This window comes from Sylvia atricapilla, chromosome 6 (genome assembly GCF_009819655.1).
Source record: "Sylvia atricapilla isolate bSylAtr1 chromosome 6, bSylAtr1.pri, whole genome shotgun sequence".
In the NCBI taxonomy this organism is placed as follows: Eukaryota; Metazoa; Chordata; class Aves; order Passeriformes; family Sylviidae; genus Sylvia; species Sylvia atricapilla.
This window is the reverse complement of record NC_089145.1, coordinates 41045024-41072851: the sequence shown is the minus strand read 5'-3', so window position 1 is coordinate 41072851 and position 27828 is coordinate 41045024. Positions and strand designations below refer to the sequence as shown.

The 27828-nt window shown below is 43.1% G+C and overlaps 1 protein-coding gene across 1 annotated transcript in view; it reads right to left on the bottom strand.

Moving 5' to 3' along the window:
* MTHFD1 (methylenetetrahydrofolate dehydrogenase, cyclohydrolase and formyltetrahydrofolate synthetase 1) overlaps positions 1 to 27585 on the bottom strand; it is a 40024-nt gene extending 12439 nt beyond the window's left edge. The window contains exons 1-18 of the mRNA XM_066321638.1: positions 27449 to 27585; positions 19566 to 19650; positions 17198 to 17257; positions 16479 to 16532; positions 15992 to 16128; positions 15770 to 15870; positions 15305 to 15441; positions 13773 to 13884; positions 9836 to 9963; positions 9092 to 9189; positions 8367 to 8540; positions 7713 to 7849; positions 7376 to 7422; positions 5003 to 5110; positions 4827 to 4901; positions 2964 to 3066; positions 1766 to 1842; positions 660 to 800 (exon numbers count right to left, since the gene is read on the bottom strand). Coding sequence (XP_066177735.1) covers positions 660 to 800; positions 1766 to 1842; positions 2964 to 3066; positions 4827 to 4901; positions 5003 to 5110; positions 7376 to 7422; positions 7713 to 7849; positions 8367 to 8540; positions 9092 to 9189; positions 9836 to 9963; positions 13773 to 13884; positions 15305 to 15441; positions 15770 to 15870; positions 15992 to 16128; positions 16479 to 16532; positions 17198 to 17257; positions 19566 to 19650; positions 27449 to 27489 — 1815 coding nt within the window. The 5' untranslated portion in view covers positions 27490 to 27585. The remainder of the gene's footprint in view (positions 1 to 659; positions 801 to 1765; positions 1843 to 2963; positions 3067 to 4826; positions 4902 to 5002; positions 5111 to 7375; positions 7423 to 7712; positions 7850 to 8366; positions 8541 to 9091; positions 9190 to 9835; positions 9964 to 13772; positions 13885 to 15304; positions 15442 to 15769; positions 15871 to 15991; positions 16129 to 16478; positions 16533 to 17197; positions 17258 to 19565; positions 19651 to 27448) is intronic.
* Between the last annotated feature and the right edge of the window lie 243 nt (positions 27586 to 27828).

Below are 27828 nucleotides of genomic sequence, written 5' to 3'. Positions count from 1 at the left end.
ACCTGCCAAGTACTAACAATTATTGAAGGGACAGCTGCGAAACAGTGCTGCAGCTTGCAACTGCTGCTTAGGGCTGCTTTACACACTGGTAACAGGCATCACTAGTGTTATGACATTCAGCATTTCATGAAAGGAAATTAAATATTTGTGTCCCTCATCAAAGGCTACCTTACAGAGAACAGACACTTTTTGCAAATGCTTTGGCTTTTATAGCATTCATAGGCTCCCAGAAGAAGATATTTCATTGTATGTAATTGAATTTGCAAAATGCTTTGTTCCTGCTCAATGTTTTCCTCACTCTGGGGAGCCTATGAAACAGGATGGCCAGCAGGATGCATTTTGAGTTCTTCTGCTTCATAAACACGCTTTTTACATAAGAGCTACCACGTATTTCCCCTATAACTCCTCTATTGCCAGTTTCAACTTGACACAGAGCACATCACACAGGACCCTTGTCCCTGCCCAGGTCACACACACCCCCTCTCTGGATAAGGTGACAGCCACACTGAAGGAAAAAAAGTCTTCATTAACTGCAGGGGCTGGGATTTTATCTTTGATCTTCTATATGTTAATTTTTTTCACAGAACTGTCTCTCTGCTTTTTAATCCAAGGACTTTCAGAAATAAGAGGAAAAAGCATTTCATGGCAATGACTCTTACAAGGTCATCTGCTGTAACCGGTTGTCCTTTTTTGCTGCAAGCAACCACCATTCTGCCAAATCGCTTTTTCATATCCTCCAACCCATCAGCCAGGGCTAGCACTGCCATGATTTCACTGCTCACTGTGATGTCAAACTGAGCCTGCAAGAGATGAATGAAGGACATGAACTCATTAAGATTCCCTCCCAGCAATTCTTACCTCTGTTCAACTCTTGAAACAAGGCAAATCATCACCATTGTAATAAAAAAAAAGAAAGAAAAAATACAGACATATAATATCAAGAAATCCAAAGCATTGCTCTCAGAACACTTCATTTAACTTGGCCATTTTAAACTAGAAATTTTTTCCTGCAAAATTAAATAAAACCTACTCATTCTGTTGCTATTACGTGTCTCTCCTGGCACGTACATTAGTGATTCATGAAAGAACACGCAATACTAACAAATTATATTTTTGAAGACTGAGCTTACTAACTCATCTGATCATTGCTAAACAATACAGTAAAAGACAAAAAGCCCACCAACAGAAAAACCAGATTCTATAGGAAATGAAGGGCAGAATTCATCTGACATAATGTAGACACTTCCACCTTAGGGAAGCAAAGCACCCTAAGGACGTTTCAAGTCAAAAGAAAGAGGCTTTTCTGAGCACAATTCATTTGAACTATAAATTTGACAGTTACTTAAGGGATAAGGGGAGTCACAGCCCAATTGCCTCTTTTACTGTATTGATTATACAATGAATTTAGACAAGCTCAGATACTGTGTCTAGTTTTGGCCAGATAAACCCCACCCAAAACACCTGCAGTAGTGAAGATGAACCACTGCCATGACCATCTTTAGAAAGGTACTTGTGTACCACTGTTATGCTGCAGTCTCCCAGGTTGGGAAGCCAATATTCAGGAGACAACAAGGAAAGAGGTAAGATACATTAAAACTAAACACAGCACTGGTAGTAAATATAACTGTTTGGTTGAGAAGATTTTCTGCTTTCTCTTTAACAAGATAATGGTAAAAGATAAAAAAAGCTGGAGTTACAGAAACTTCCTTTAAGACCACCTTTTTCAAAGTACTTCTTAAAACATGCGAGAAAACGGAACAATTACCGTTCGTGAGAAGCCTTTCTCTGTTACAGACTGCCCAATAGTGATCTTCCTAAGGAATCTGTCATTTGTATCCAGCACTGCAAGGAATGGAGAGGTAAGATGTCACTTTGCCAAGTCATAAACTCACATCTTTGCCCTGTGACAAACACCCAGCCAGGTCACCATCCTCTCCTAAAGAATGGCAAGTGCTTCTCAATGTGATTCTTACACAAAAACTGCAATGAAATTAAAACACCCACAGATACACCAGAGCATGCACTGCATCCAGAGGGAGTCTTCATTCCTTTGTGTGTATTAACCACCAGACCAAAGCTTCTCTGAAAAGCAGAACTCATAATATTATTCCAATTGATTTTTCACCATCATTACCCAATACGAATCCAGGAAGTTATTGCAGCCAAGAGAAATAAAATTAACACTTTATAAGTTAAGTGATAAAATGGTCAGATACTATCATTTAGTGAGAAATGTTTTACTTAGCTCCATTAAGTCAAATTACCTTGGAAACACAAACTATGAAACACTGGCTTAAATTTGCTGTTTCTTTCTATATGCTTGAAATATTCCAAGTGTTTTATGAAATATTTCCCATGAGGCAGACTACTCATTATAGGTTATGAAGCAAATTCTGGAGAATACATTTCATATTGTATTTTAAAAGAGAGAAGAAAAAGCAATACCCTTGGAGCCTAACTCAGGAAAAAAGCCCACTTTTAAAATTCTTTTGGTAGTGAAATATTAAATCTGCCAGACTAGAGAATGATTTTACCTTCAACTATCCTTAAAAACCTTTAAAAAAATCTGGTCTTCATTTGCTGTCAGTCCCTGACAGAGCATGTGGGCAGATTAAAACCGAGTTTAATCCCAGAGCAGAACCCTCCCCTTACTTACAGAGCACTAAGGTACAAAGGCTGTTGGCTACAGTTGCCAAATTCAACTCTCTCAGTGACTGACAGATCCAGAAACAGGAACTTGCACCCATTAGCAAACTCTTAATGTTTGTGAATTCAGAGCAGATTCAAGACCTTGTGTTAGACCCTTTAGAAATGGGATCCCAGGTGCAGGCAACTATCCCACAAAACTGAAGGAAGGAGGAAACAGCTCTGCCCTCTTTCCCATTTTCTCAGGAAACATAGCTTCAGCTCCAGCTGCAAACGTCTCTTTTGACACATTTTCTTTCATTTAATGTGTCTAGTACCTCTTTGCCATGTTATGGTGCTGGGGTCAATGTCCAGTCTCACAAATGCATTTACTTCTTCCTTTGTCAAAGCCATAGGATCAGTTTTGTTAATGCCCAGTTTCTATGGGAAGAAAAGACAAATAAGGGGTATAGTGAAAACATTCACAGAAATAAGCCTTTTACTGAAGCATTGAGGCTTTGTCAGTAGTATCTGCATATTCAGAAATAAGGAAGGGCTGCTTTTTTGGGACCCTTTCTTCCAGACCCCACAATAACATAAGATGATCCATATCAGCACATACTGAACAGAGCTTGCTGCTGTCCAGCTTGGATAGGGCAATGCAGACAATGGAGCTCATCAGGGCAGTTTGTCATCAAGCTTTGTGCAAGGCACCTACAGAAAGAGTACGAGACAGCTCTGCAGTCCCTTCCACTCCTTGTTCTTGTCATTAGTCTCACATGCTTACATCCATTTCTCATTAGTTTGCCTGGGGTCACTGCACACAGCCACACGTATTTAAAGCCACTGCTTTCAGCATGCTGGTTAAAGCAGCACAAAGGAGGAATTAAACAATTCAGTCACAAGGCTGTCAGCATCCCAGAAAGCTGATCTTGAACACACTGAGAGGATGGGCACTTTGCCAAGTTGCTTAATTGAGAGAAGAATTATCTCAAGAAGCCTGATACAAGTGCAAGCTCAGGCACGAGGGGAACGATTCAGTTGATTTATGAACGAGCAAGGTTTTTTTAATTAACTAGACAGTTAAGTCGTATTTTTCTCCTGAAGAACAGCAGGGAAGAAGAAAGTCTGTTCTTTTCCTCTTCAAGCATATCATTTAGAAAAGGAAATAAACAACAACAATGACAGAGATATCATCTTTCTGGAGTATTAGCATCCTGTTCACATCTTGACATTTAATAACCAGAAGAGTGGTTAGAGTAGAATTCCCTCAGCAGTCCATCAGGAACACCAAGCAGTATGACATCATTTCTTGCTCAGCCATGGAAGCAAACCACACATTCTCTAATGGTTAAGACATTAAAGCCAATTAATATATCAATTTTACGTTCCTAAGTAGTCTGACTGTTGCTCCTGACTTCCAAACAGGCAACTGATCAAGCTTGAATACTCTACAAAACAGGCTTGTACCTTGAAGGAGCTCAGCAGGGCTCAGTCTGTCCTCTTAGCTGCAAGGTTCAAGCCCAGTGCAAAAGTATTCATCTGCAAATCCTCATTTTTGCAGAAGCCAATGTGAACTTGCCCACGCCCTTAAGGTTTGAGGAGCAGGGGAGCTATGGGCTGTTCAGGGACTACCATTCAATGGCAGGGCTACTTATCTAACCAGGTTTTTGTTATTTTTTGTTGTTTTGTTTTCAGAGGAGAAATTTGCCATGTAGGGAACAGGCACTTTTTTCAGTTTTCTCAATCTGTGTAAGACAAAGAAAATTCTGTATGTTCTCTTTTTGCTGAATTTTATGATTTTTTTTTCTGTGCTGCATTATCTACACAGCTGTCACATGTGAACCACTAATCTCTATCTGTAACTGTGTGTTAGGTACAGAGACTGATTCTGGTCTCTTCTTAAACTGCATTAAGGACACTGAACTGACACCACTAATAAAGGACACTAATCTCTGTCTCTTCCCACTGTGTTAATCATAGAGTATTTGACAGACTCAGTGATTCCTTCCCTCGGGGCTGCATCTGTTTTCATCTGCTGTATGAAAGGTTACCACACCTCTACATATTTTATGTAAAAAATAAATGCCAGCAGAACAACCTATGGGACAACACAAGGGTTTGTGTAATGTAGCTTTGCCTACTTAAAGGATAAGTAAATGGAACAGAACCAGCAACCAAAGAGAAAGCAGTGAGCTCACCTGTAGTCTTCGGATCTGAATGTCTGAGAACTTCCTGACACCATTGACAGATGGCACCAAACGGTTGTAGAGAGCCTTGCAAAATGAAACAAGCAGGTAATCAGCACTGCTGGCACATCCAAAACAGCCTGGCCAAAGTGGGCTGGGATCAAAGACATGGTGAGAAAGGACTGTACCTGGTCAGACTGAGTCAGCTCGTGGAACATTCGTGCGTCAATAGCAGCAGCAACCAGGTTGTTGGCTGCAGTGATGGCATGGATGTCACCCGTGAGGTGAAGGTTAAACTAGAGGACATAAAACATATCAGTTGCCTCATGCTGCTGAAATTTTCATTTATTCCAACTCACCGTAGACAGATGGAAAGAGGAGTATTAATAGTAATGTTAAAGTGGGTGAGGGTGGAGGGGGAGAGATTGCTCAGTGCAGTATGTGGAAGAGAGGAAAAAAATCTCTCTAAAACATAAAAATGCCTCCCCCACATCCATGTCATTTTACAAACTTCTAAAACAAAGCTCCCAAATAAAAAGTTGTTTATTTTTTCTTTTCCCCTCCACCAGAACAGTTCTCACAGGCTCCTTGGCACTTAAAAGGCCCAACTCAGCACACTCTGTGTTCTGCATTGCCCTCCCTTCACCTTCCTACTGACCCCCTCATTTGCACAGCAGGTTTCACACATACATTAACTGAAGTGCCTGCTGCTCCCACAAGGGAATCTGAGCTAAACTGGAACTAGCAACCTTGTGCAGCACTAGCAGTGGAGCTGTGGCTGCACAGAGCTCTGCTTAAGGTAACCACCCAAACACAGAATCACAGGCAGAACTTGTAGACCACGTACTACACAGTGACACTGCTAGTAGTTTTCTTAGCTCTATCTCATTAAAACATAGTTTGAGTGGGTTTGCCTACATGAGTTCTCTAGCTGCACTGTAGCTGTGAAGCTGGTGAAGGATCTAGATTGGGTATGGGGTAAAATTGCTTCACGGAAAGGGTTGTCAAGCATGGAAACAGGCTGCCCAGGGAAGTGGTGGGGTCACCACCCCTGGAGATATTTCAGAAACATGCAATGGAACTTGGGGACATGGTTTAGTGGTGGGCTTAGCAGTGCCATAGAAGTGGTTGGACTTGGTGGTCTTAAAGGTCTTTTCCAACCTAAATGATCCTATGATTATGGCAGGTGAGTAAAAGGTGTGGTTAAAACAATCCTCTTCATCTCTAGCAAAGCAGCAAAGGAAGAAGATGAAAAGGGGATATCAGAAAAAGTGATATGACAGAATACCTTACAACATCATTTTACTGAAGCCTTGTTACTCTGGTCTCAAAAACCCACACAGCTAAAACAGAATGCAGCTAGTCACACACTGATTATAAACCGTAATTAGTAAATGCTAATTGTTGTCTCATTCTGCATACATGCAACAAGAAGCAATTATTACCACCTTTGTTCTGCAGTATTAACTCAAAAGTTTTTCACTTGCTACTTTTTTTCATAAGATGAAAATGCACAATTATTAAATGATGTATTAAAGTCATTATTGTAACTAGTGACTCCAGATAACTTAATTTTACCAGACCTGCACTGACTAAAACACCCCCACAAAACTATGTGTATTTGTACCACGTGGGTCATACTTAAAGAAAGTCATTCCAACCAGTTTGGTTTCTAGAGTGTGGTTTTTTCCCACTGCAGCACAGAGTCAGGTATTTTGGCTTGTGTTATTAACACTCCCAAAGAGGAGGAGGTTATTTTCCCTGTCACATCTATCCTTCACACATGGTCTTGGCACGTGACTAAATCAATATTCTGCCTCCTGAACATCTTTATCTTTCAGGGACTTGCTGCATCAGTTAGAACAAACAGCCCTTTTGATCGTTTCTGCTTTTCCTCCTGAAATTGTCCTGTGTCAATCTACAATGCATAAGACAAAGGTAGAATTCTACAGGCAATTACTCTGAGAGCTGAGAGAGAAACAAGAGCACACGCTACACGTGCTTTTTAATTCCCTGCCTCCAGACACAGAACTTGTTGCCAAGTCACACCAGAAGTATACTCCAGTGCCAGCTCCCCATGGGCTGAGGTCTTGGCACTGCTGATTCCCAAATTCCCTTTTCCCAGTTCATGTCAGTAATCTAAAACACAAATACACCAAAATAGCTCATGGAAAGAGTCAGTGGCCATCACAGTTGACAAAACTATGCAAAATTCTTCCAAAATGCATTAAGCCATTATCATCTTCATTTCAGTGGTGGGAAAATGAGGCACAGGATGTACTTTGCTCCAGGGTACACAGCAACTGAAGGCAGAGAAAGAGAGGGAAGAGAGGAACTGGGAATTCCTAGCTTTATGAAGTTCCCTGACCATGAAGGCACACTTCTAAAACAGCACAAGGATAGTTGTTTGCTAAAATAGAAGCTTTGCTGAAATCAAGCACCCAGTTCTTTCATGTGCTATACTAGGTCATAAACTCATACATTTTCTAAGTTATCTGACTGAAGTATCTCTTCAAGGTCTGTGAGCTGTGAGTGCAATGAGGCTTTGTATAAAGAATTACCTCTTCCATGGGGACAACCTGGCAATAGCCACCACCTGCAGCTCCACCTGCAGAGAGACAACAGTCAGACCACACCAATCCAGGTGTCTCCATCCCAGAGTGCTATTACATCTGTTTGCTTAATGGCTCCACCAGGGTAGCTACCATTGAGCAGCTGAGTTTAAGTGCTAACACAGTATCTTGACAACAAAACTGAAGAACTTACCCAAAGCTCTTTTTTCTTAAAATAAATGCACTTGTAACTAGAAATAACGTAAAACTACAGTGCAGCAGAATACTATTTCTGAATGCCATCTTTATCCATTTAGGCCAACTGCAAGCAACAGAACAATCATACCTTTTATGCCAAAAGTTGGCCCCTGAGAAGGCTGCCGAACACAGGCAAAGACATTCTGGTGAAGGTGTGCTCCTAAGGCTTGGACAAGGCCAACAGTGGTGGTGCTCTTCCCCTCTCCCAGGGGAGTGGGAGTTATTCTGCAGTAACAAAGCAGAAGAGACACAATTACACCCTTGTAGTGGGTGAGAATCAAATCCCAGGGATAAAACAGTCACCCAGTGATTGCTGTTAATGAGAATTCGAATTCTGAACTGGCTCACACTTAAGCTAATCTTTGTCAATTCAAAACTGGAAAGAGATGGGCAAATTATCACATAACTGCTGACTACTTTCCTCTGAAACAATTTGCTAGGTTCCTACAGAAGGCAGGCTACTAGACCAGAAGAAGTTTGGCTAGGAACCAGTCTACCCTTCATAACCCTGATCTGTAGACCAAAACCATCCATCTGCTGGAGAGAAACGTTAAGCTATGTTCCCACTGTTTGCCACAGGTGATCAATCTACTTCCCAAACGACTACATTTTCACAGTGTGATTTACTAAAACCCAGAACACCTCATACAGTTACCTTACCAAATGACAATTCAACAACAAGCCATGCTAATGAAATTTCTTTTAATCTTGTAAGTGATGTCTCAGTTCAGGAAGCACCTACCCAGTAACAACGACATATTTGCCATCTGGCTGGTTCTGCAGACGTTTCAGAACTGAGAGCTGAACCTTGGCTTTAGTTTGGCCATAGGGCTCCACCTCATCAGGGAAAAGGCCAACTTCTTTTGCAACTTGATCAATGGGCTTGGGCATGCAAGACTGTGAGATTTCAATATCACTTAAAGAAAAAGAGCAAGATCAGTTTATAAGTTAAAGACTTCCCACAAATTTCTTGCTTCTGGATGGAATAAATGACAAACATCTAATCTATATGTTAGAATTCAATCTTTAAACCCCCCTAGTTGAAGGAATCAATCCCACCAATATCAGGTACATTAGAACAGACACATCCTCAGAGTTGCCTTCTTAAAAATAGAAAAAGGCCAAACCCAAAACAAACAACCCCTCTCCTCCACCTCTCCCTTTTCCCAAGTGCCTTTGTAGGCAATGTGTTATGATCTCACATGGTATTTTGCATATTTTCAGCTGCTCCTTGGGGACTTGACACCAGCAACTCCTATTTGAAGATGCTAGGATTTTGGCCTACGAGATTGAAAATCTTTCAAAATACAATTTTTCACTATTTCCTGAATCAGCAGCCATCTAGCTGGCTGAAGTCTGTGAAAGTCCAAGAAGACTACACTTCAAAAGATCACAGCACCACTGCAGCTGTGAGGAAGCTCTGCTTCCTCAGGAAGACCTTAGAGTGCCTTCATTTGAAAGCATTACCTTGGAACAGGCATCTTTAGGGTAAGCTGGTTGTATTGGATGGTCCATTTTCCAGGCTGAAACTTCTCCAGAAAACGCTGTGCACTCTCCACAGTGCTCTAAAATGAGCAAGAGAATGCATTAAAGCAACCACCACTGCCTGAACTGCACTGGTTAACAAAGAGACCAGACCTATCTGTCTCAGTTTGGGATTAAACCAAAGTGCTTTTATTAAAGCATTTGCTAATAATACAATATGAGAATCTGCTTGCTGTTTTCTTAAAAAGAAAAAAGTCCCACATATCTATCTCTCTACTAATCTTCCAGTGTGCTGGACTATTTTGCGTGTTCGGTGCCACCCGGGTTTCTTAAGCAAAGCATGGAAACAGAGAGAGCTGGTTTATAGTGTTACTCTCCTTTTTATCCAATCACTCTAAGGATAGTTTCAAAATTGCAAGCTGAGCATTTTAAGACAGGCTCATTTCTTATGGTTTTGAGTGACTGCACTCAAAAATGCCTAACCCCCCCCTCCCCCCCCCCCCCCAAACTAACCAACCAGAAACCTCTGTTCTAACATTTCCTTAAAGTCCACCGTCTTCCTCAGTTAACTGAACCCAAATAGTCTGGACTAGGAGTTGGAAATTGTAACTAGATTTTGCAAGAGCAAGAAGGAAGCACCATCTGCTTTGGCAGGGTGCTGATAGTCAGCAGCAACACCCACCCCCAAGGCAAAAACAGAGGATATGACCACAGTCTGCTCAGTACCTGCATTAACATGGCCACAGTCATAGGCCCTACACCACCAGGAACTGGGGTGATGAAGGAAGCTTTTTCCTTTGCTGAACTGTATGCCACATCTCCCACAACTCTTTTTCCACTGGCCTTTGTGCTGTCTGGGGATTTAAGGAGAAAAGTAAGTCACGCATCACATTTCACCACAGCAACAGAGGAGACAGCGCTGACTGAAGCTGAAGTCTTTAATTCTGCTGGAGCAAACAAAATAGAAGCTGAGTACCCAGGAAGCTGGAAGGAAAGATAAAAAAGCTAAGACAACATCACAAGATGAAGCTGTTATCATCATACTTCACTTGCAGAGTGTCAACAGCTCATGCAACACATCCTCCCATTAAGCACCATTTATCCTCACCCAGACAGATCTCCCTTTCCTGAAGGATGCAAGTCTTTTCCCAGTGGCTCATGGCCCATAGGGCAGTTTGGATGAGATATAAACCAACAGTCAGGAAGGTGAGAGACGAAACATGGGGGACTTATTTGAAACACCGAGGCTTACATTTGCTCTGTTCCATTTTCGAGGGCATCTGGGCCTTACTACTGAATAAAATCATCTTTTTACGGAAATTGAAGGCAGAAAGTGCTGAGCTTTCCAATTATCACTGCTATTTTAATGATGGACCACTAAATACTGCAGTTCACAGAGATCAGTCTGGTCAAAACAAACTTCACAGGCGGCATAAGAAACCTACAGTAGAATAATCTTTCTCTCAGGCAACGTATTTTGCTATATCCTGCTACACTACATGACCTGACAATTCAGAAGCAGATGTAGTCCTTTTTTCCAGTGTTGACCTTTAAACTCACTCATAAAGAGAGGAAGAGACAAAATGAATTCATAAAATAGAACAGTCATCTAAGGAAGTCACCGATTACAGCACATAAAACCAGAAAATTTAAGTTGCTCCTGCAATGGTAGATTCTCACTTCAGTTCAGAAGGACTCTAGGGAGTTCCTAACCAGCATGAAAACCTAAAAAAAAAATTTTTAATGTTGCTATATTGAAATATTATCTTGCATACAATAAGTATATGTTTGAACAGAACACAATCAATAACTTGCATATACATCTGGTGAGGGGGAGAAGTGGAAGAGAAACCAAACTCCTCAACAGCTGATTATGCTAAAACCAAAGAGAACAAAAGCAGCTCCTGCCAACATTATTTTTTAGCTGCATTGTTACTGACAATTAGCAGCTTGGATGCTTTGCTGTGTATTTTGAGCAACACTACTTCTCCCTAAAGCTCAAAGGCTAAACAACATCACAGCTGGTAACCAGCGTTTCTGCAGTTGCTGTCAGTTTGCTGCCTGAACTGCAGACCAGTCTGGCCTTCCCCCCTAGAGACCAATTTAATTAAGGCTGCAAACAGTAAATAATGTAATTTTATTTTCTTCCAAGGATGCCAAGCAGGCTCATCAACCATCCTGGCCAGGAAGGCTCTGGGCCCAAGAGAGAAGAAAACAAGCTGGCACTCCAAACTGCCTCATCTGTTCCACAGACACAGAGATGAGCACACGCCAAACAATCCCCCAGTCCCTGCTTCTGCATCTGCACCTCATGCCAAGCACTGCTGAGCACAGCCTAGAAGCTATTCAATTACCTGCAAAAATATTCTTTTGAAAAAAAGCTTACACACAATACTTGCCATCTCTCCCCTTAATTTCACCTTCTCAATATTCATCATCCCACTCTTAAAAAATACAAACTAGTTACAGGAGTTTCAGTGACACTATAACCATGTTGCAAAGAAGCTGCTCTCATTCCACTCATAGAGCTCCTTGTTAGCAAGGGCTGCAAAATCCCATAGGAGGGAACTTGGAGCAGAGTTGCTTCCTCCATCAGGACTCAGAGAGGGACACTCCAGGGACTGCCATCTCTGGGAATATCCTCTATCTGCATTGCTTTCCCTTTCTGTAGCAAAGCAACATTCTTCTGCCTGGAATGAGGCATCCAGAGTATTTGCTGGACCAACTCTCCAACTGCAGCAGTGGGGAGAGAAAAATAGAACCCAGTTTGGAAAGTAGGAGGCACTCGTCTGCTCTAGTATAGGTTTCAGGACATTGTTTTTTCCTCTCTACCTGGAGGAAATTCTGTTCATTGCAGCACACAAAGGCAGATGTGGCTGAAGTGTCTCTTCCAGCCTCCAGACCAGCACTCTTGGAGAATTCAGGGCACCCTCCATTCAAAACCACAACAGCTGCCTTAGTATGGTGCCACATGGCTATAACTTGTCCTTACTCCAGCTTGGCAAGACTGCCTGAGGTAATGTCCTGACACATCAGATCAGTTTGGGATGTGCCTGGACAGGGTATCCTGACTAGCAAACCAAAGGCATATCCAGAGATTGCCATTGTTCTCCAGCTGCAACTCATAGCTGCACCTGGCAGGCACCTACCTGGGTGCACTTACACCTGTGGTAAGATGTATGTGCCTCACCACATCACATTAAAAGCACCATCACAGCTAGCAGCAATATTCTATCTGTACAGTGACTTAGCTGGAGAAGCCAGCAAGCTGGCTGCTGTTCTTTCTGTAGCACTGCAATTCCCACAATTTTGGTACTCATTTCCCAAAAGATTAATCCGAAAAAAGTCCGGACTCAGCAGCTTTAGAAAACCACTGGGAAAAAAAAAAAAAAAAAAAAAAAAAAAAAAGGAGCCTGTAGCATCCTTTCAAAACGTGACAGTTTCCATGATACTCTATCAAGTCTCAATTATCAAACCTCAATGCCATTAAGTGTATTCCATGTGACACTGACTGGGCTGGGTGCACAAGAAGCTCAGATGTCAGTGCACTGCTCAAGGCAGGCTAATTGCAAAGGAACAGGGATATGTCCTCAGAGATGCAGTTCACATAAAGCCTGAAAAAAAGGTCATACCATCATATATCGGAAACACAATGGGGGTTTTATCTGCAACATGTCAGCTAGGGAGACTCCAACCCATTCTGCTTCATGCACATCAGCAGTGACCCTGTGGGTTTTGGCAAATGGCCTAAGTTTGGGTAGCTTGGAACAAAAACATCAAGCAACAAACAGCAACAGCAGATGACTTTTTAATTTTAATTAGATAGAGAACTAACGTTTTTAAAAGCAGCCTAATGTCAACTTTGAGTAACAAGACCACTGAACAGAAATTTCTTTACATTCTGTTAAATAATGGCAACAAAATGACTGATTAATTATGAAAACTACCTTTTAAAAGCCTTGTGGGTGTAGCAGAGAAAGAATGACTAATTTTCCATATCATTCAATATCTGTAATTTGGATTTAAAATGAGATGAAAACAGAAATTGCCAGACTGTCTGTACCATCTTTATAAGGAAGGAGCAGCTAAGTGAAACCCTACCCTAAAATCCATTATGTTAAAGCACTTTATTCTATGCCTGAGCCATTGTCACCAATACTCTTGCACAATCTGCTTTGTTTCAAGACAACAGCCATTCAAGCCTAAGAAGTTAATGCTGTGATTCAACAAATCCACTACTTTAAAGCTACTTTAAGAGGCTGCTTGTCACTTCTGTACTTCAAAGGGAACAGCTTCATCAGATCCAACCACGAAGTAATGACAGCAAAGCCCCGTGCTCCAAAGTGACAACAGTGACAAGACTTCACTACACAGCTGGGGCAAATTAAATGGATATTCTGTTGCAATATTTCATAGGCCTCCTCTTTCCTCTCTTAATCATCAGCCTCCTTGAAGGCAGAATCAAAACTGCCACTGATCTGCTTTAGGAGAGTACTTCAGACCAGTGTTTTCCTTACTTTGGCATTGTCAGAGGTTGCCATCATTACTTCAGACAGACTTACAGGAGAAAGAAGTCCATGTGGATCAGAGACACCAAGGAAACAGCATTCATGAACTTAAGAGCTGCATTTATATACAAACACATCCCCCCTTGCCCACGCACCTGGCACATGGTTAATTCCACAGTCTATTACGATTGCACCAGGCTTGATCCATTCACCTTTGACCATTTCAGCTCTACCAGCTGCAACCACCAGGATATCAGCTTTGCCAACCTATAAAAAAATTTAAAAATAACAAACAACTGTGTATCACACTGGCAGTGGGAAAACGCAGAGCTGCTTCTGCAGCAAGTTAGATTAGCTTCAACTGCAGTGAAACTGTGCTCACCCACTGCCACTGGAGGCATGGAAGGGCACTGTCAGCAATTAAAGGTAGCTGCCAGTTCCTTGGCAAAGATAAATTCCTGCAGCTAGAAATAATGGCCGATTTTCACACTCCTACCCCAAACTATCGCTAGTCAACACTTCACAACCTCCTCTAAACTCCTCCATGATTCCCAAGTGGATCATACAGGCTACATTTAGATAAAATTAAAGCCTTCTGAATATTCTTCTCTTCCTCCCTTCAAATATCCCTGCACATTCAGTGCTGGAAATATACCCAGCACTCATCAGACAGCAAGAACTCATCTTGTTCAGCCAAGAACAACCCCTGCACAGAACTAAGCTGCACTTCACTTGTGATAGCACTGTCTTATGCTTTTCATGTCCAGGACTGCATAACACACAACTCCAGCGAAAGCTGACTGCATTTCAGCACTAATATTCATCCAGGGACTACTCAATAAATTTGACAGATCCACTCATGAAGCTGGTGTTAAAGACTCTGTCTAAAGCTCGTTGTCAGTTCCTGCACTGCTTCATTCACATTTGCTTAGGAAGCTGCTATCCATTTGAATTTTTTTCCTTTAATCTTCAAGGATGATAAACTATTTTTAAGATTTCATTAAGTATTAGCACTTCAATTTTTAATCAACCTAATGATGGTCTTACTGAACAGCAGCTTAACGGCATGAAGCACTGCAGTGTTTCTGATCTACTTTGCGAGTTATATTCAAACACTCCTACTCCCTTTTCAGCTTTAATACTTGCCTACAGAGCCTGGCAGTGCTGATGGCTCTACGAAATCCAAGTAGGTGGCAGCACAGCAAAACACTATTTCTGTCACTCTCACTGCTGAAGAGGAAAATGGTACCAACTCCCTGTCACAGAAAATCGACTGAAAAAAATAAACCAACTGAAAAATCATTTGGCCTAACATTTCTCAGCCATTAGAGCAGAAGACCACCTGGTCTTTTTGGTAAAAAAAAAAAAATCAGAACACAAAAACATATGCTGTTTTGCCAACCCCTATATGGAGATTAGGATGGGATGATTAAATTCTCAGCACTTGCTCGAAGAGAACAAAAATAATAATTTTATTGTTATAATTAAACCCCTCTAATTAAGTGCCAAAAATAATCAAGATCCTATTCCAGCGGAAGTATTTACACAACCACGCAACGAGCAGGACTGGGAAACCAACTGACATGAAAGACACCCCAGACCTAATGACTCACAGCAGCAACACACTGAGCAGCAATGTGTATGGGGCAGCAGTGGCCTGGAACATGTAACTACAGCCTGCTCTTACCTCCTCAGCCAGGGTGGAGGTCTTGGAATGGCACGTGGTGACTGTTGCGTTATTCCAGAGCAGCAGGTCGTGCATGGGAGCACCCACAATCTTACTGCGACCGATCACCACGGCTCTTTTCCCTGCCACCTGGACACCTGCCCCACAGAGAGTCAGGAGAGAGCAAAAAAGAGGTCACTGTGCAGCCTGGTACATACTAACTCAAACTGCTCTGGAGTCTTGGTCAGTTTAAGTCTGGTCCTAGTGCTTGAGGATACTATTTTTCTTTGTTTTCTGTGGTAGGGAATTGCAGTTGGGAGGGTGGAAGCAAAGACCATTTTGACCTAGTTCTTTTAGTATCTAAGGTAGCAGAGATGAAATGTGGTATCTCAGCAGAAGTTGTGAAGCAGAGCCTTGCAATGTGTGTAATTTGTACACTTATTGAAGACTACTGCACTCATGAATAATGTATGGAAACCTCCTTACCTGTCTGCCTGATCAGTTCCATGCATCCCTTTGGTGTACAGGGAATAAAGCAGTCTCCAAGGTCCCCTCTAGAGAGTTTCCCAGCATTGATGCTACTTAAGCTGCATTTTGAAAGAATAAAGGCCAAGTAAGATACCTAGCCTCACTGTTCAAGAGAAAATAAGGAAGAAAGGTTTCTTTCTGGAGTAGCTGTCATGCTCTCCAGGGGTGAAGTCAGTTTACCCATCCACATCCTTCTCAGGTGCAACAGCATTGGTTATTTTTTCTGTGTTGATGGGTTTATTGGAGTCAAGAGGCAGCTGCACTATAAAGCCATGAACAGCTGGGTCTGCATTCAAAGAGGCAATGCACTTGAGCACCTACAACAGCAAACACCAAAAAACTAATGGCTGATGAACTGAAATAGGACTGATGCAAAGAAAAAAAACCATAATCTTATCTGATTAAAAAATACAAACACCCCAAAGTATAAACCACTTACATTTTTTAACGTTAAAAAAATAGCTTCCAAAGTCTTTAAATTTTACATTGTAGTGTTTTAGATTTCTTTACCAAAAACCCCCCACAAAAATATCTCAGCAGGTTCCAATTCTTTTTTCATGAGTTAGTATCAATACGCAAGTAGCCCTTTTTTATACAATGACAAGGCAAAGATATCTTGAGCTCAACACCAGTTATGTATTTTTTCATCACTGGCTATATTACTTACATCAGCTTCTGTTGCTGTGTTTGGCAATTTTATGTGATTGGCACTGATCCCAATCTGCAAATGAAAATAACAAATTATCTGATTTCTGAATCGACATCAAATTGATCTGGCTAATCTCTCTATCCAGATTAATCACAGCTACATTCTGTCACAATTCCCAAGTCTATCTCCTGTTCCTGAGACTCAAGTCCTACACTCCAGAAATACCATCAAAGAAAGATAAGTGCTTTGCCTACTGAGTCTGTCCTTTAACTGTCCCATTCACCTTTTGACATGAACAACATCAGCTTTGCTTGACAGCACAGTGCCTTAAAATTCCAGCAGAAATGCCAGGTATCACCTAGGGAAAAACGCACTCATCTGTGTTCCTGCCCTGTTGTAGCATGTAATGTTCTACCTGTGACAAGCACAAGGCAACTGAAGGTACAAGACATTCAAGGAAGATAGCGACAAGGCCACAGGTCAGGAAAGATACAGCACTTCAGAAAAATGTGATCTGTGATGATCACACAGAAAGTGGCACCAACCCACACTGCTGTGACCAGAGCACCCCGCTTGGCTCTCAGGTTACACAACTAAACTACATTCTTGTACTGAAAACTCAGGCCAACACTGCTTTCTCCAATGCTGGCAAAGCTTAGACAAAACTATTGACTTGCATCTGGTTTTTCATATTGAGATCTGACCAACTGTAGGAGGGTAGAAAGTCCAGGCATTACCTCAGCAGCAGCCTTCAGCTTCATGTTAATGTAGAGGTTTGAATCATCCCGATTTCCAACCTAAGGATGAAAAGACAGTTGAATTACAGCACAGAACAGAGACCCAGACACAGGCTGAGATGGGCTTAACCCTCAGCTTCCTAGGATCTACATCAGGGACACAGAGGTATTCCTGACTTACTGTAAAACACACTGATAGAGAATATAAGCAGCTGGAGGTAACCGGGAAATTCTTTCAAGTACAAGGCAGCTAAAGACAAGTTGTGTGATCTCCTGCACAAACAACATTTGCACCTGTTGAAAAACCTTAAAAACACAGTGCTTTACAAAGCAGAAAATATTGCCTGCCATCTGATCTGAGAAAGTTAAATCCTTAGCTAATTAACAAGACCAGCAGGTGCTGATAACATTCAATTATCTGATTAAGGCTTTCAGACACATTGGGCCTCTTTGATTACCAGGACTCTTAATCTTATATACGTGTGTGCTTTGATAGAGACATTTCCTCCACTGCCGTTTTGAACCTTGAGAATCTTCCTGCCAAATAGGAAACAAAACAAGGACAAAGTGATGCACAAAAAGAAAGCAGCAAGTGGAACAAATGCCTACAGTTTTTAGCAGTACTGGGTGCTTACAGTACAACTGCATTACAGGAGACCACGTGCATCATCCAGTATGTTTTGTTAAAGGTAATACTCCTTCTAATCTTAATAAATTAGGGGTGAAATAAGGAAAAGCTGATAAGCAAGCTCTTGAAATCCTGTTTCCTGGTCCTTGGGAGTCATCCCTGGTTCTCACATAGACTACAAGCTGCAAGGGTGACTGACCTGATCACCCAGAACATGTTGGTTCTTCCTCCCTAGGTACAGATAAAGGGGCTGTCTCCCCTATAAAGCCTGCTGGGTGGTTTAGGAAAAGGTTTGTTTCAAACTGGGCAGAGAACCAGGAGACGTCAGCAAACGTGTTTTGTGAATAAGGAATTACTGACTACAGGACAAAGAAATAAAGATTAACTGACTTATTCTTTCAGCTCAGAGGACACCAGACACCTCCCAAGAACAGAGCACATAATGTATTGTGTGCTACAAATAAAAAACTACTCATTGTCCTAACTTCACTGAAAAACAGACAGCTGCAAAGATCAGTTTTAGGAGATGGACTCCAAACCCACGCTGTTTGGAAGCTTAAAAAAGTGTCAGATAGCCAACGAACAAACAGGTTGTAAAGGACTCTGAGACAATCCAGGACTGAACACAGGCCCACCACAAACACAATCCAATAACGCCAAAAGACAGCAATTTTTGAAGACAGTTTATGAGGTCAACAGTTCAGCAGCTTTCATGAAAGCACTACTAAATTTTTAGACCCTCCTTCCTTCTAAGCCCTGCACTAATTTTCTGTAAAGACAATCTACTTAAAGCTAATGGAAAAGAAAACCAGGAAAAAGCCCCAAAAGACAAGCACAAATTTGTTCCTGGCATCGAAGAGGAGCAAGCCTTGGTATTAGCACTGGAATACACAGATAAGGCACCAAAGGCTCTGCAGGAGCCCAAAATACTGCTGAAGAACAAAAGTCACTTCTCTAAGCAGCCACTTACATTCCCTCAATCCTTTGTGGACACACAGTTCCCTCCTGTAGCATGACACTTGCTACTGCTAGTCACCCTCTGACCTAAGCACAAAGAGTTTCCATTTTTTACAGCTGCTAAGGAAAAAAATTCTGCCAAATCCTGCTACACAAGTCAAACCACTGTACTTGACATGTGCTTTCTACCTCTACAAGCCTTTCTGTGTAGACTCTAACACTTGCTCGCTTCTGAGAGATATCCAGTTCAGCAACAGGATATTGTTCCATCCCTTGCACTCAAAGTCACCTTGGCCAAAGGTAGTCTTAGTTTTGTTTGGGTTCCCTCTCCTCCTCTGCCCCTTTTTCTTCTCAATGTTATGACAAAATAGTAGATCAAATCACTTAATAAACATCCCATTTGGAGGATTTCTGGTACAAAACATCTCTGAAAGCTGCCAAACTTCAGGGCTCACTCAAGTGCAGAGATTTGGAACAGAGTCTACAAGCACTGCTTACTCTTAATAGGAAAACAGCTTGATTTCACCATTTCACAAACACAACACTCCAACAGAGAACAGGGTCTGAAGAAAGAAATAAAACAACTGAAAAACCCTAAAAGAATTTTAGGCCCTGATACTTGGCAAAAAGACATAACAGGACTGTGTCACCATTCCACAGAGAACACTGTTCCTAAAAAAATGCTACCAACAACAAGGCAGCTTTGATGAAGGTCATCAGCTGTGCCCTTACCACTGCAAAGCAACTTGTATTTTCTGTAGTTGTCATTAAAGAAAACAATACCTGCAAAATGGCAAGTCCTGGTCTGAAGCCTGGGAACTTCTCAGTCATCTCAATAACTTGCTGCTTTAGTCTGTCTCTCACTTGTCTGAAGAGAGGAAAAAAATGAAAACAAATACAAGGCAGAAGTTAATCACAGGACTGAATTCTGATACAGTCAGGAATTGTAAAGGTGACAGATGGGCAGACTGGCAAACATGTACTTATGCCTCGAGTACACAGCTCACAGCAATCTCCAAATTAGACTGATGTTCATAAATCCCTAAGACACTTTGGAACCAAGTTCATTCAAATTTATTTAAATAATTTTATTTTTTTGAAGTCCACATTGTGCTTCTTCACACTCTCACAGGATACAAAGGTCAAAAAAGAAGGTTCAAAATTTGGCATGGAAACTCCTGGGATTTCAAACTCCTTTCTCAAAAGGAAATCCTCTTTCCACCTATGCTGTACTAAAATTACCTGAATGCCAGAGACACCAGTCGTCACTGTCACACAAGCTGTCCTGGTAAGGGATTATGAATCTACAATGGTAAAACTCTGGGAAATAATGAAACAAGCAGGAGGTACCCAAAGGTAAAGCAGGCAGGAGAATGGGAGGTGGACAGGGGTGATGAAAAGTCTCCAAACCCTGGTACAGAGAGCTCAGTTCAACCCTTCAGCAAAGGCAAGTTTAAGGATAAAACTGTAAAAACATAACTTTGAAACAGAGCACTGATCAGTTGTTCTAGTTTAGATGCAAACTCACACCTAGTTTACCATGGAATGTTTAAATAATGAGTATCCAGCACTTAAATTAACCACAGGCAGCTCAAAAGTCACTCTTACCACCTATCCCCAGCCTTGCTCTTCCCTCTAATTTCTCAACTACTCTCTGGCCCCACAAGCATAATCCTTCACCAGGGAAGGTGCTAGGCCAAACTGCTCCATCTCCTCACCAGAGGCAGTCAGGATTCTGAAAGAACTGACCAGTTCTGTCCATCTCAGACTCATGGCACTGGAAGGAGGCTGTGGCACTGCACTGCAAATGTAAGAGACACTCAGAAGAAAAAGCCATGTAAGTAAAACCTCAGAGGACATGAGAGGCTTCACAGGTCTGTCCTCCATGTGATCTCCATCCTGTGTCCCATGCCCATTCTCAGAGATGAGAAGGTACCACCACACTCAGCAAATCTACACCAAACACCCTTTTGCCTAAAACCAGGTCTGTCTCCTTGTGCTCATCTACCCTCAGATCAGTATCACCAGGTCTGCTACTTCCTGAGTGGGACAAGACTTCCCAGACTGGAGCAGGTGCTGTTGATGCCAGTTCATTAAAAATGTGAACAGCAAGGGCACAGGGACAGGGTACATAGCTGATGCCAGCTGGGAGGCTGTGATTCCTGCGTAAAGGGAAACTGCAGGAAAACAGCCAGTCAGGCAACTCTACCCTGCAACTAAGAACTCCAAATTAGAACCACCAGAGGCAGGAAGACAGGGAAATGGGAGCAGCACACAGCTCTCTCCACCCAGCAGCACTGATCCCAGAGGAGAGCTGCAACTGGCCCAGCTAGAAGCAGCCCTAAGGCTGTTTTAAATCTCATCAGAGGGAGTCACAGCTTCCATCTACATCCCAAATCATACATCTCTCCTGCTAAATCCTGAATCACATGGTCAGAGCTCTGCTGCACCTGGAGTGGGTTCAGAGTATTTATACGTGTCTGCATCTGGTCAAGTGGTTCAAAGTCTCTTAACAAGCTTCAGTGGACAAAACTGTTTTAAGCCTTACTCAAGAAACAGTAGTTCTGAGCCTTCCTTTGGCTGTCACCTCTGTAGAAGACTTGACATCACGACCAGCTGATGAGTTCAGAAACAGCTTCATAGTAAACCTTACCCCAGCAATTCTTTGTGCTTAAGTGGCAAAAATTCATCTGCTGGGTAGCAAACTTCCCAACTACCACTCCTTACACTCCAGCTGTAAGCCCCTAGGGAGGCACCTGAGCAGCCTCTAACAACTGCACAACAATCTCAAGGAGCATCAGGCCCCCTGCTTGTGGCCTGTGAGTGCAGGCAACTCTCCAAGGGAACTATTTCTGTGGTCTCTGGTGTTTCAGTAAAGTAAAGGCAGCACTAGTTTGTGGCCACCAAACAAAAAGAAATGCAAGTAAACATGCAGTATTAGAAAGGGTCACAGGCTGTTAGGTATTACTTTTATTCTAGTCTTCTCAGCTGAAAAGAAATGAGCCCACCCAACTTCCTCTGTGAAGCAGGGCTCTGGTGTGCTTTTACCCCCAGCAGCCACAACTATTCACACATTACATTTGCTGTCATTTTCTGCAGTCAGGCACTAGGTCACTTTCCCTTCAGCTCCAGAAGAAAAGTAACACACACAAACATACAAACGTGGTGCTGTGAGTGCGATTTTCTTTAGGAGCCTTGAATCAAGAATTTACTTGTTAGAGAGCCACCTAGCGTTGGGTGTCTAACAAAAACCACAGGGGCAAAGATTAAGAGAGAAAATTCAAGAAAAAAAGAAGAAATCTTTCTTTTAAGTCCATAGACTCGCAAAAGCCATAAAAATAATCTCTGCAAACCAGCAGCTATTTATTTATACAGTCTGCAAAATTCTATTGTGAACCTCAGGCCTTCTCAAAGATAAAAGTTCATACTGATAAATCAATACCACTTTTCACTAGCTGTATGAAAATTCTGTAAAGTCTTCAAACAAAAAATTTGTAATTCTATGTAGCTGCTTCCCCAAAAGCCTTCTCTCTGACTCTAAGCCTTCTCCTGTGCCCATGTGCCCTTCCTCAAACAAACTCTTACAGCAAACAAAAGTCCAGGGTCCACATAGGTTAAGGACAGCACACGGTTCAAAACATACAATGCAACAGCCAGCTCCAAAGATTAAAGAACTTGTTAGCATTTCTTCTAGTAGACTGCAACAGTGAGCTGAATTTAAATTTATTAAGTGAATTTCCCAGAAATTCAAACAAAGGACAAACCACACTCCTTTAGCTCTGCTGGAAATGGAGAGAACACGGCTCCCAAGTCAGCAGAACCCCACATCCTCCTGTGGGATTGTGGACAGTGCTCAGCTGGTGAGGACACACAGCACCATACTGAAGATGACACTAAGCTGTGTTTCTGTCCCTTCTGTGAGTAACAGCGTCCAGGGTCTATGCAAATAGTGCCAAACATAGGATCTGGCAAACACCTCCTCAGAGACAGTGATGCTCCAGAAGATGCCTGTCCCCAAATAAGAGGGTTTGGTTTTACTGCCTGGATCACAGATTCCCCAAGGGTTTCATAAACATGCAGCAGAAAGGCTCCTGCTGCAGCCCTGCAGAAACAGCTGCATGAGGCTGATGGTCTCCCCTAGGTCCTGCACCATTCTAGTCAGAGCTGTTGTCCCTGCAGCCATTCCTCCTTACAGCCTGCAGCACTGCCACTGCTCACCTCCTGTTGCTCCCATTACCAACACCAAAATGTGGAAAAACAAGACTTCCCATCTCAAAACCACCATGGCACCACCTCCTAGCCCAGGCCAACGGCATTATCTTAAAATGCTATGAGCAGGCTGCAAAGAAGAATGTCACAGGATATCCCACTTCCACCCAAAGGAGGCATAGAGGAGTCTCTCCTGAAGGAAGTCACAGGTTGGCTCAGTGAGAGGCACTGGGTTAGGAAATACCTTGGGAAAGACCATCAGAACACTGCTGACAATTCAACAGATGGCTCCAGTTGCAGGAAGTCATCACTTAGAACTGGAATGAGTCCCACCCTCTTGTCTCATGCACCACCACTGCATGCTCCTGCATGCACACAGCCATTACCTCCTAGGAAAAATGCCTGCTACTTTCTACCACTTCCACACTCAAAATGTTTTTAACCAACTTTTTGGTTGTGTCAGCACAAATACATGCATGAGCTCTCTTCAGACCAGATAAACACACGATGACATTTCTGCTTTTTTAGATGCTTTTCCATCATGTCCTGAATTTCAGTCTAAGGTGGGTCTGACAGACAGGCAGCAAAAGAGGCACTTTGCAATTGTGGATGACTGACAATGGAACAACAAAGTTTAACACAAATCTGAGTTTTTTAAAACTTAGAAGAGTACGCTCAAAACATGAGTTATGATACCACATTGCCATGCTGCAACATCCATGACACTAATCAGACCTGCTTCCCAAAATGGATGCTGTATATAATGCCCTACTATCAGGTGATTTAATCAGAGGAAAACACAAGAGCAATAGGTAAGGACTCAATCCACCTTTGTGTGGCTACAAGCATTCCAGAGAACATTCTAGGCCCTATCTACAAAGGTTTGCCTTCTGAAGGAATAATATTGAGATCTTACCCATTTCACAAAGGGGACACAGCAGTACCCACAAGGTTCTTGGCCTCCCCTGTAACCTGGTGCTCATGTGCACAGATCACAGATCTGTGGCTCTACTGTCCACCAGACAATGTTTTCTCCTCTCTTATCAACTTTTTAAAGCAAGGTCCCATTTTTTTAAAATTGTGTCTGCACAGCACTAAACACAAGTGCTCTTGCTCATATTTGGGTGCACCCAATAGCACTGGCAGTTCACTTAAACTCAGCCCATCCGCAGTGTGGGACCCTTCGGCGCAAGCCTGAAGCACTGTGGGTAGGATCTGGCAAAAGAGAGCTCAGAGATCAGGTACATTTTTTCCACTTCAGACTAGAGTTACCTGGAGTTACAACAGGAACTCCAAAAACAAACCATTCAAGGCCCAGAGTGAAAAGGCTGAGGAGTTGTTTGCTGCACTGTTACCTCCAGTTATAAGTTCAGGCTGATCACTTTATTGAGCACTCTAAACCCAAAGCACTACCCGGCCCTGGCCCATCCCTAGGGGCTGTGAGGGGTGCTAAGTCTTGCCTGCCATCACAGCTATTCATCAGCCACTCTTCCAGAGCAGAAATGATTGCTCCACTCTTGGCCCTACCAACCAATTCAGGCTAACCCAGAGGTTTCCAAACCTGGGCTCTTTCAGAAGGTAAAGCCACAGCACACTGCAGTGGACATGAAGGTATGTACAGAAGAGCCACTGCCACGTTTTTGCTCTGATTATCTCTTTAGACACAGAAGCAGAGATTGTTTTTCCTTCAGGGAATACCAGCAATAAAAGGTGGAGAATACTGTATTTTATTACCTTCAACCCACCATATCCTGCATACTTAAAGCGCTGCTTCTCTTTCTCCCATTAGTAATTTGTTTACTGTACTGTTACACAGTAACTCATCTTTTGTAACTCATTTGCCAGTGAGGCAAATTTAACTTGTAACAAAATCTAAGGCAGAATTACTAAACAGCCACTCAGAGAAGCAGAGGACAACCACCCCGAGGTAACCAGCCAACTCAGATTGATGCAGAAGCCTTGCAACATTTAATATATTTCACAGACTGTGCAGGCTTGTTTGTACTGACAGAAGCAGACTTAGATGAATTCTGATGTTGATGCATTAACATCAACACCAAAATCCTACAGAGAAAACAATGTCTGCTATGTTCTCCTTCCTATGCCCAGCCTAATCACATTTTCCATCCTCAAAGGTAATACTCAAAGCCACTGAAAATGTCAATTTTCCTTTGAACTTCTTCTGAGCCTTCCAAAGGTGTGAACTAGTTTTATCACCATATAGTGTTGTCCTTATTTATAGAGGCAAGGAAATTCTCTCAAAGTATTCATTCTCTTTACATGTTTCACAAGAAAAGAATGCCAGTATCTACCTGATTTTTGTTTAAATAGCTGGTGTGATTGTGAATTAGGTATTTTTTCATTTACTTTGAGGAAGGGGTGCTTGGTGGATGGAGGAGAAAGTTCACAATACTTAGGAGCTTTGACTCAACTCATTTGTCAATGTTTGAATGGCTTACAAACCAACATTTTTCTTGATTAAAGGGTGAAGTAACAGAATCTACGCCCTACAAGACAGCAACTGAAAAGGTTTTGCAGTTGATGTAAAGTCAGGGACCTTCTCTTTCTATAAAAGGCATTTCAGTTGAAAATTCCTAGAAAAACCACATGCCTACCACTTCTGCTGCTGCCAGACTCTTGGCCTGGAGGTGAACCCTGGAGAGTGAGAATCCTTTGGACCAGCACTTCTCCAGGGGTCTGGAAGAAAGGGACAGCTGCCTCCAGGGTGGACAGCCCAGTTCCTCATGGCTCCTTCAAGAACTCCAGCAGAAGAAGGCAGAACTACCCAAGGCCCATGGGGAACAGGTGATGCTTTTGCTATATTGAACATAAATACAGCACAAATAAAGGAACTGAACAACTGCAATTGTTTTTCCATTTTATGGTGTCTTCAGGTCAAGATTTGATGACTCTGGAAGATAGAAACATCTTAAGAGATGTGCTGGAAGTTAATCAAACCATTCTCCTGTATGTGCCTATTAAAAACTCATGCCTCTTCCCAGGTATTTGCACATCATGAATGTCATCTGAGAACTGCTAGTTTATAACTGCTACTATAGTACAGAAAACAAGCAGGAATAAAAAATTTTGTCCCTGTATCTTTAAAATTAAGTAAACAATGCAACATGCCATGCCAAAGAATCTAGAAGTTTTAATGGGAATTACCACTGTACCCAAACTAGCATCTTTCCAGGACCTATTGCACTTCAGGGTGACTTTCTATGACAGGAAAGAAACCTACAACAGGCAAATCATGAAGTCCCAAGAGCAGCAAGCACAGGCATTGCAGAGTGTGCTGGCCACAACACTGCCAAAAAAAAGGATCAGGTGGAATGAAGCCCATAAAACTGAGAGACTGCAACACACAGGTGGTACTGGCTCCAAAATTACCAGGTTAAAAAAAAAAAAAAAAAAAAAAAAAAAAAAGCAGCCTTTCCTCATGGTTATTCAGATTCAAGGCATATTAGGCCTACTTTTCAGCACTGCTCCACTCTTGGTTAGAAGTAGCTGTGTCCTACACAGCAATACCTAAGAGGAAGACTAACTGCTTTGCTGAGATTATACCTTTTCAAATGCAACCTTTCTGTCTGAGTTCCTTGATTATATTGACAGGAGATACCCAGTGAACCTACTTAACCAAACCCTGTTTCCACAGAATATAACAGAACCATTATGCTGCATTTTCCTCAGGATAAGGGGAATTTATTTGGCTTTCTTACCAAATGTGTATGTTAAGTGGCAGCAGGCAAAACAAGCAAACTAAAAGACACAACACTGCCTCACCTATACCTAGGGCTTGCCAGCTAAGTAAATGCTGAAAAGTATGAAAACATTTTTTCTTTCAAGGTCTCCCAAATCTTCTAAATAGCTTTGGCAGGACACCTGTGAACACCCAGCTATGTGTTATCCAACACGTGGATTAACGTATTTTGCTTTAAAGAGGAACAGTCAATGCTCGCAGACTGTACGAAAAGAGAGCCCATACCTAAAGCACATGTTCCCAACTCCTGCTCATAAAGCATCCCAGCAGCCGAGCTGACACACACAGAAGCTGTAGGTCATTCGGTGGCTTCACACCTGCCTGGGCTCTCATCTCACGGATGCTGAGCGGCCACCAGCTGCTTTCCAGCGCTGCCAAAGGCACCGCTGGTTTCTGGGGAGCACTCACAGCACTTAGCATTCTCCTGAGGACCTTTAATAGCATACTTCGTCTAATAACTCCCAGCCAGGGAGTTGACAGCCAGGAAGAAGCGAGCTTTGGCTGCAACGTAGTGAAAAGGCTTTAGGGTGTCTCCAAACCTGCTTCGTCCACAGAGGCAGAGCAAAAGCCCCCCACAGCCCCGTCCCGCCGCCAGCACACCCCTCAGCTCCCCGGCCACCCCGCTTCCTTCCCGACGGGCAAAAGCCCCGCGGCTCCCGGACTGTCCCGCCCGAGCGCCGCGGGCCCCGCCACGTACCCGGAGACAATCTTGCCGCTGAGGATCTCGGCGGGGGCCATGGTGAGGGCCGGAGGAGGAGCGGGCCTGCAGAGGTGAGCGCGGCGGGGCTCCGGGGCCGTCTGCGGGACGCTCTGCCCCGCGGCCGCTGCACTCCCGCCCCACGTGGCCCTGAACTTTCGGCGGCCCCGCGGCGCAGGCGCTGCCCCCGCCCCGCGGCGCCCTCAGCGGCCCGCCGCCCGCCGGGGCCCGCCCTCAGCCCGCCGGGGCCCGCCCTCAGCCCCCCGGGGCCCGCCCTCAGCCCGCCGGGGCCCGCCCTCAGCCCCCCGGGGCCCGCCCTCAGCCCCCCGGGGCCCGCCCGCCGCCGGCCGCACGCGGGGAGCGGGGCCGCGCCGAAATGG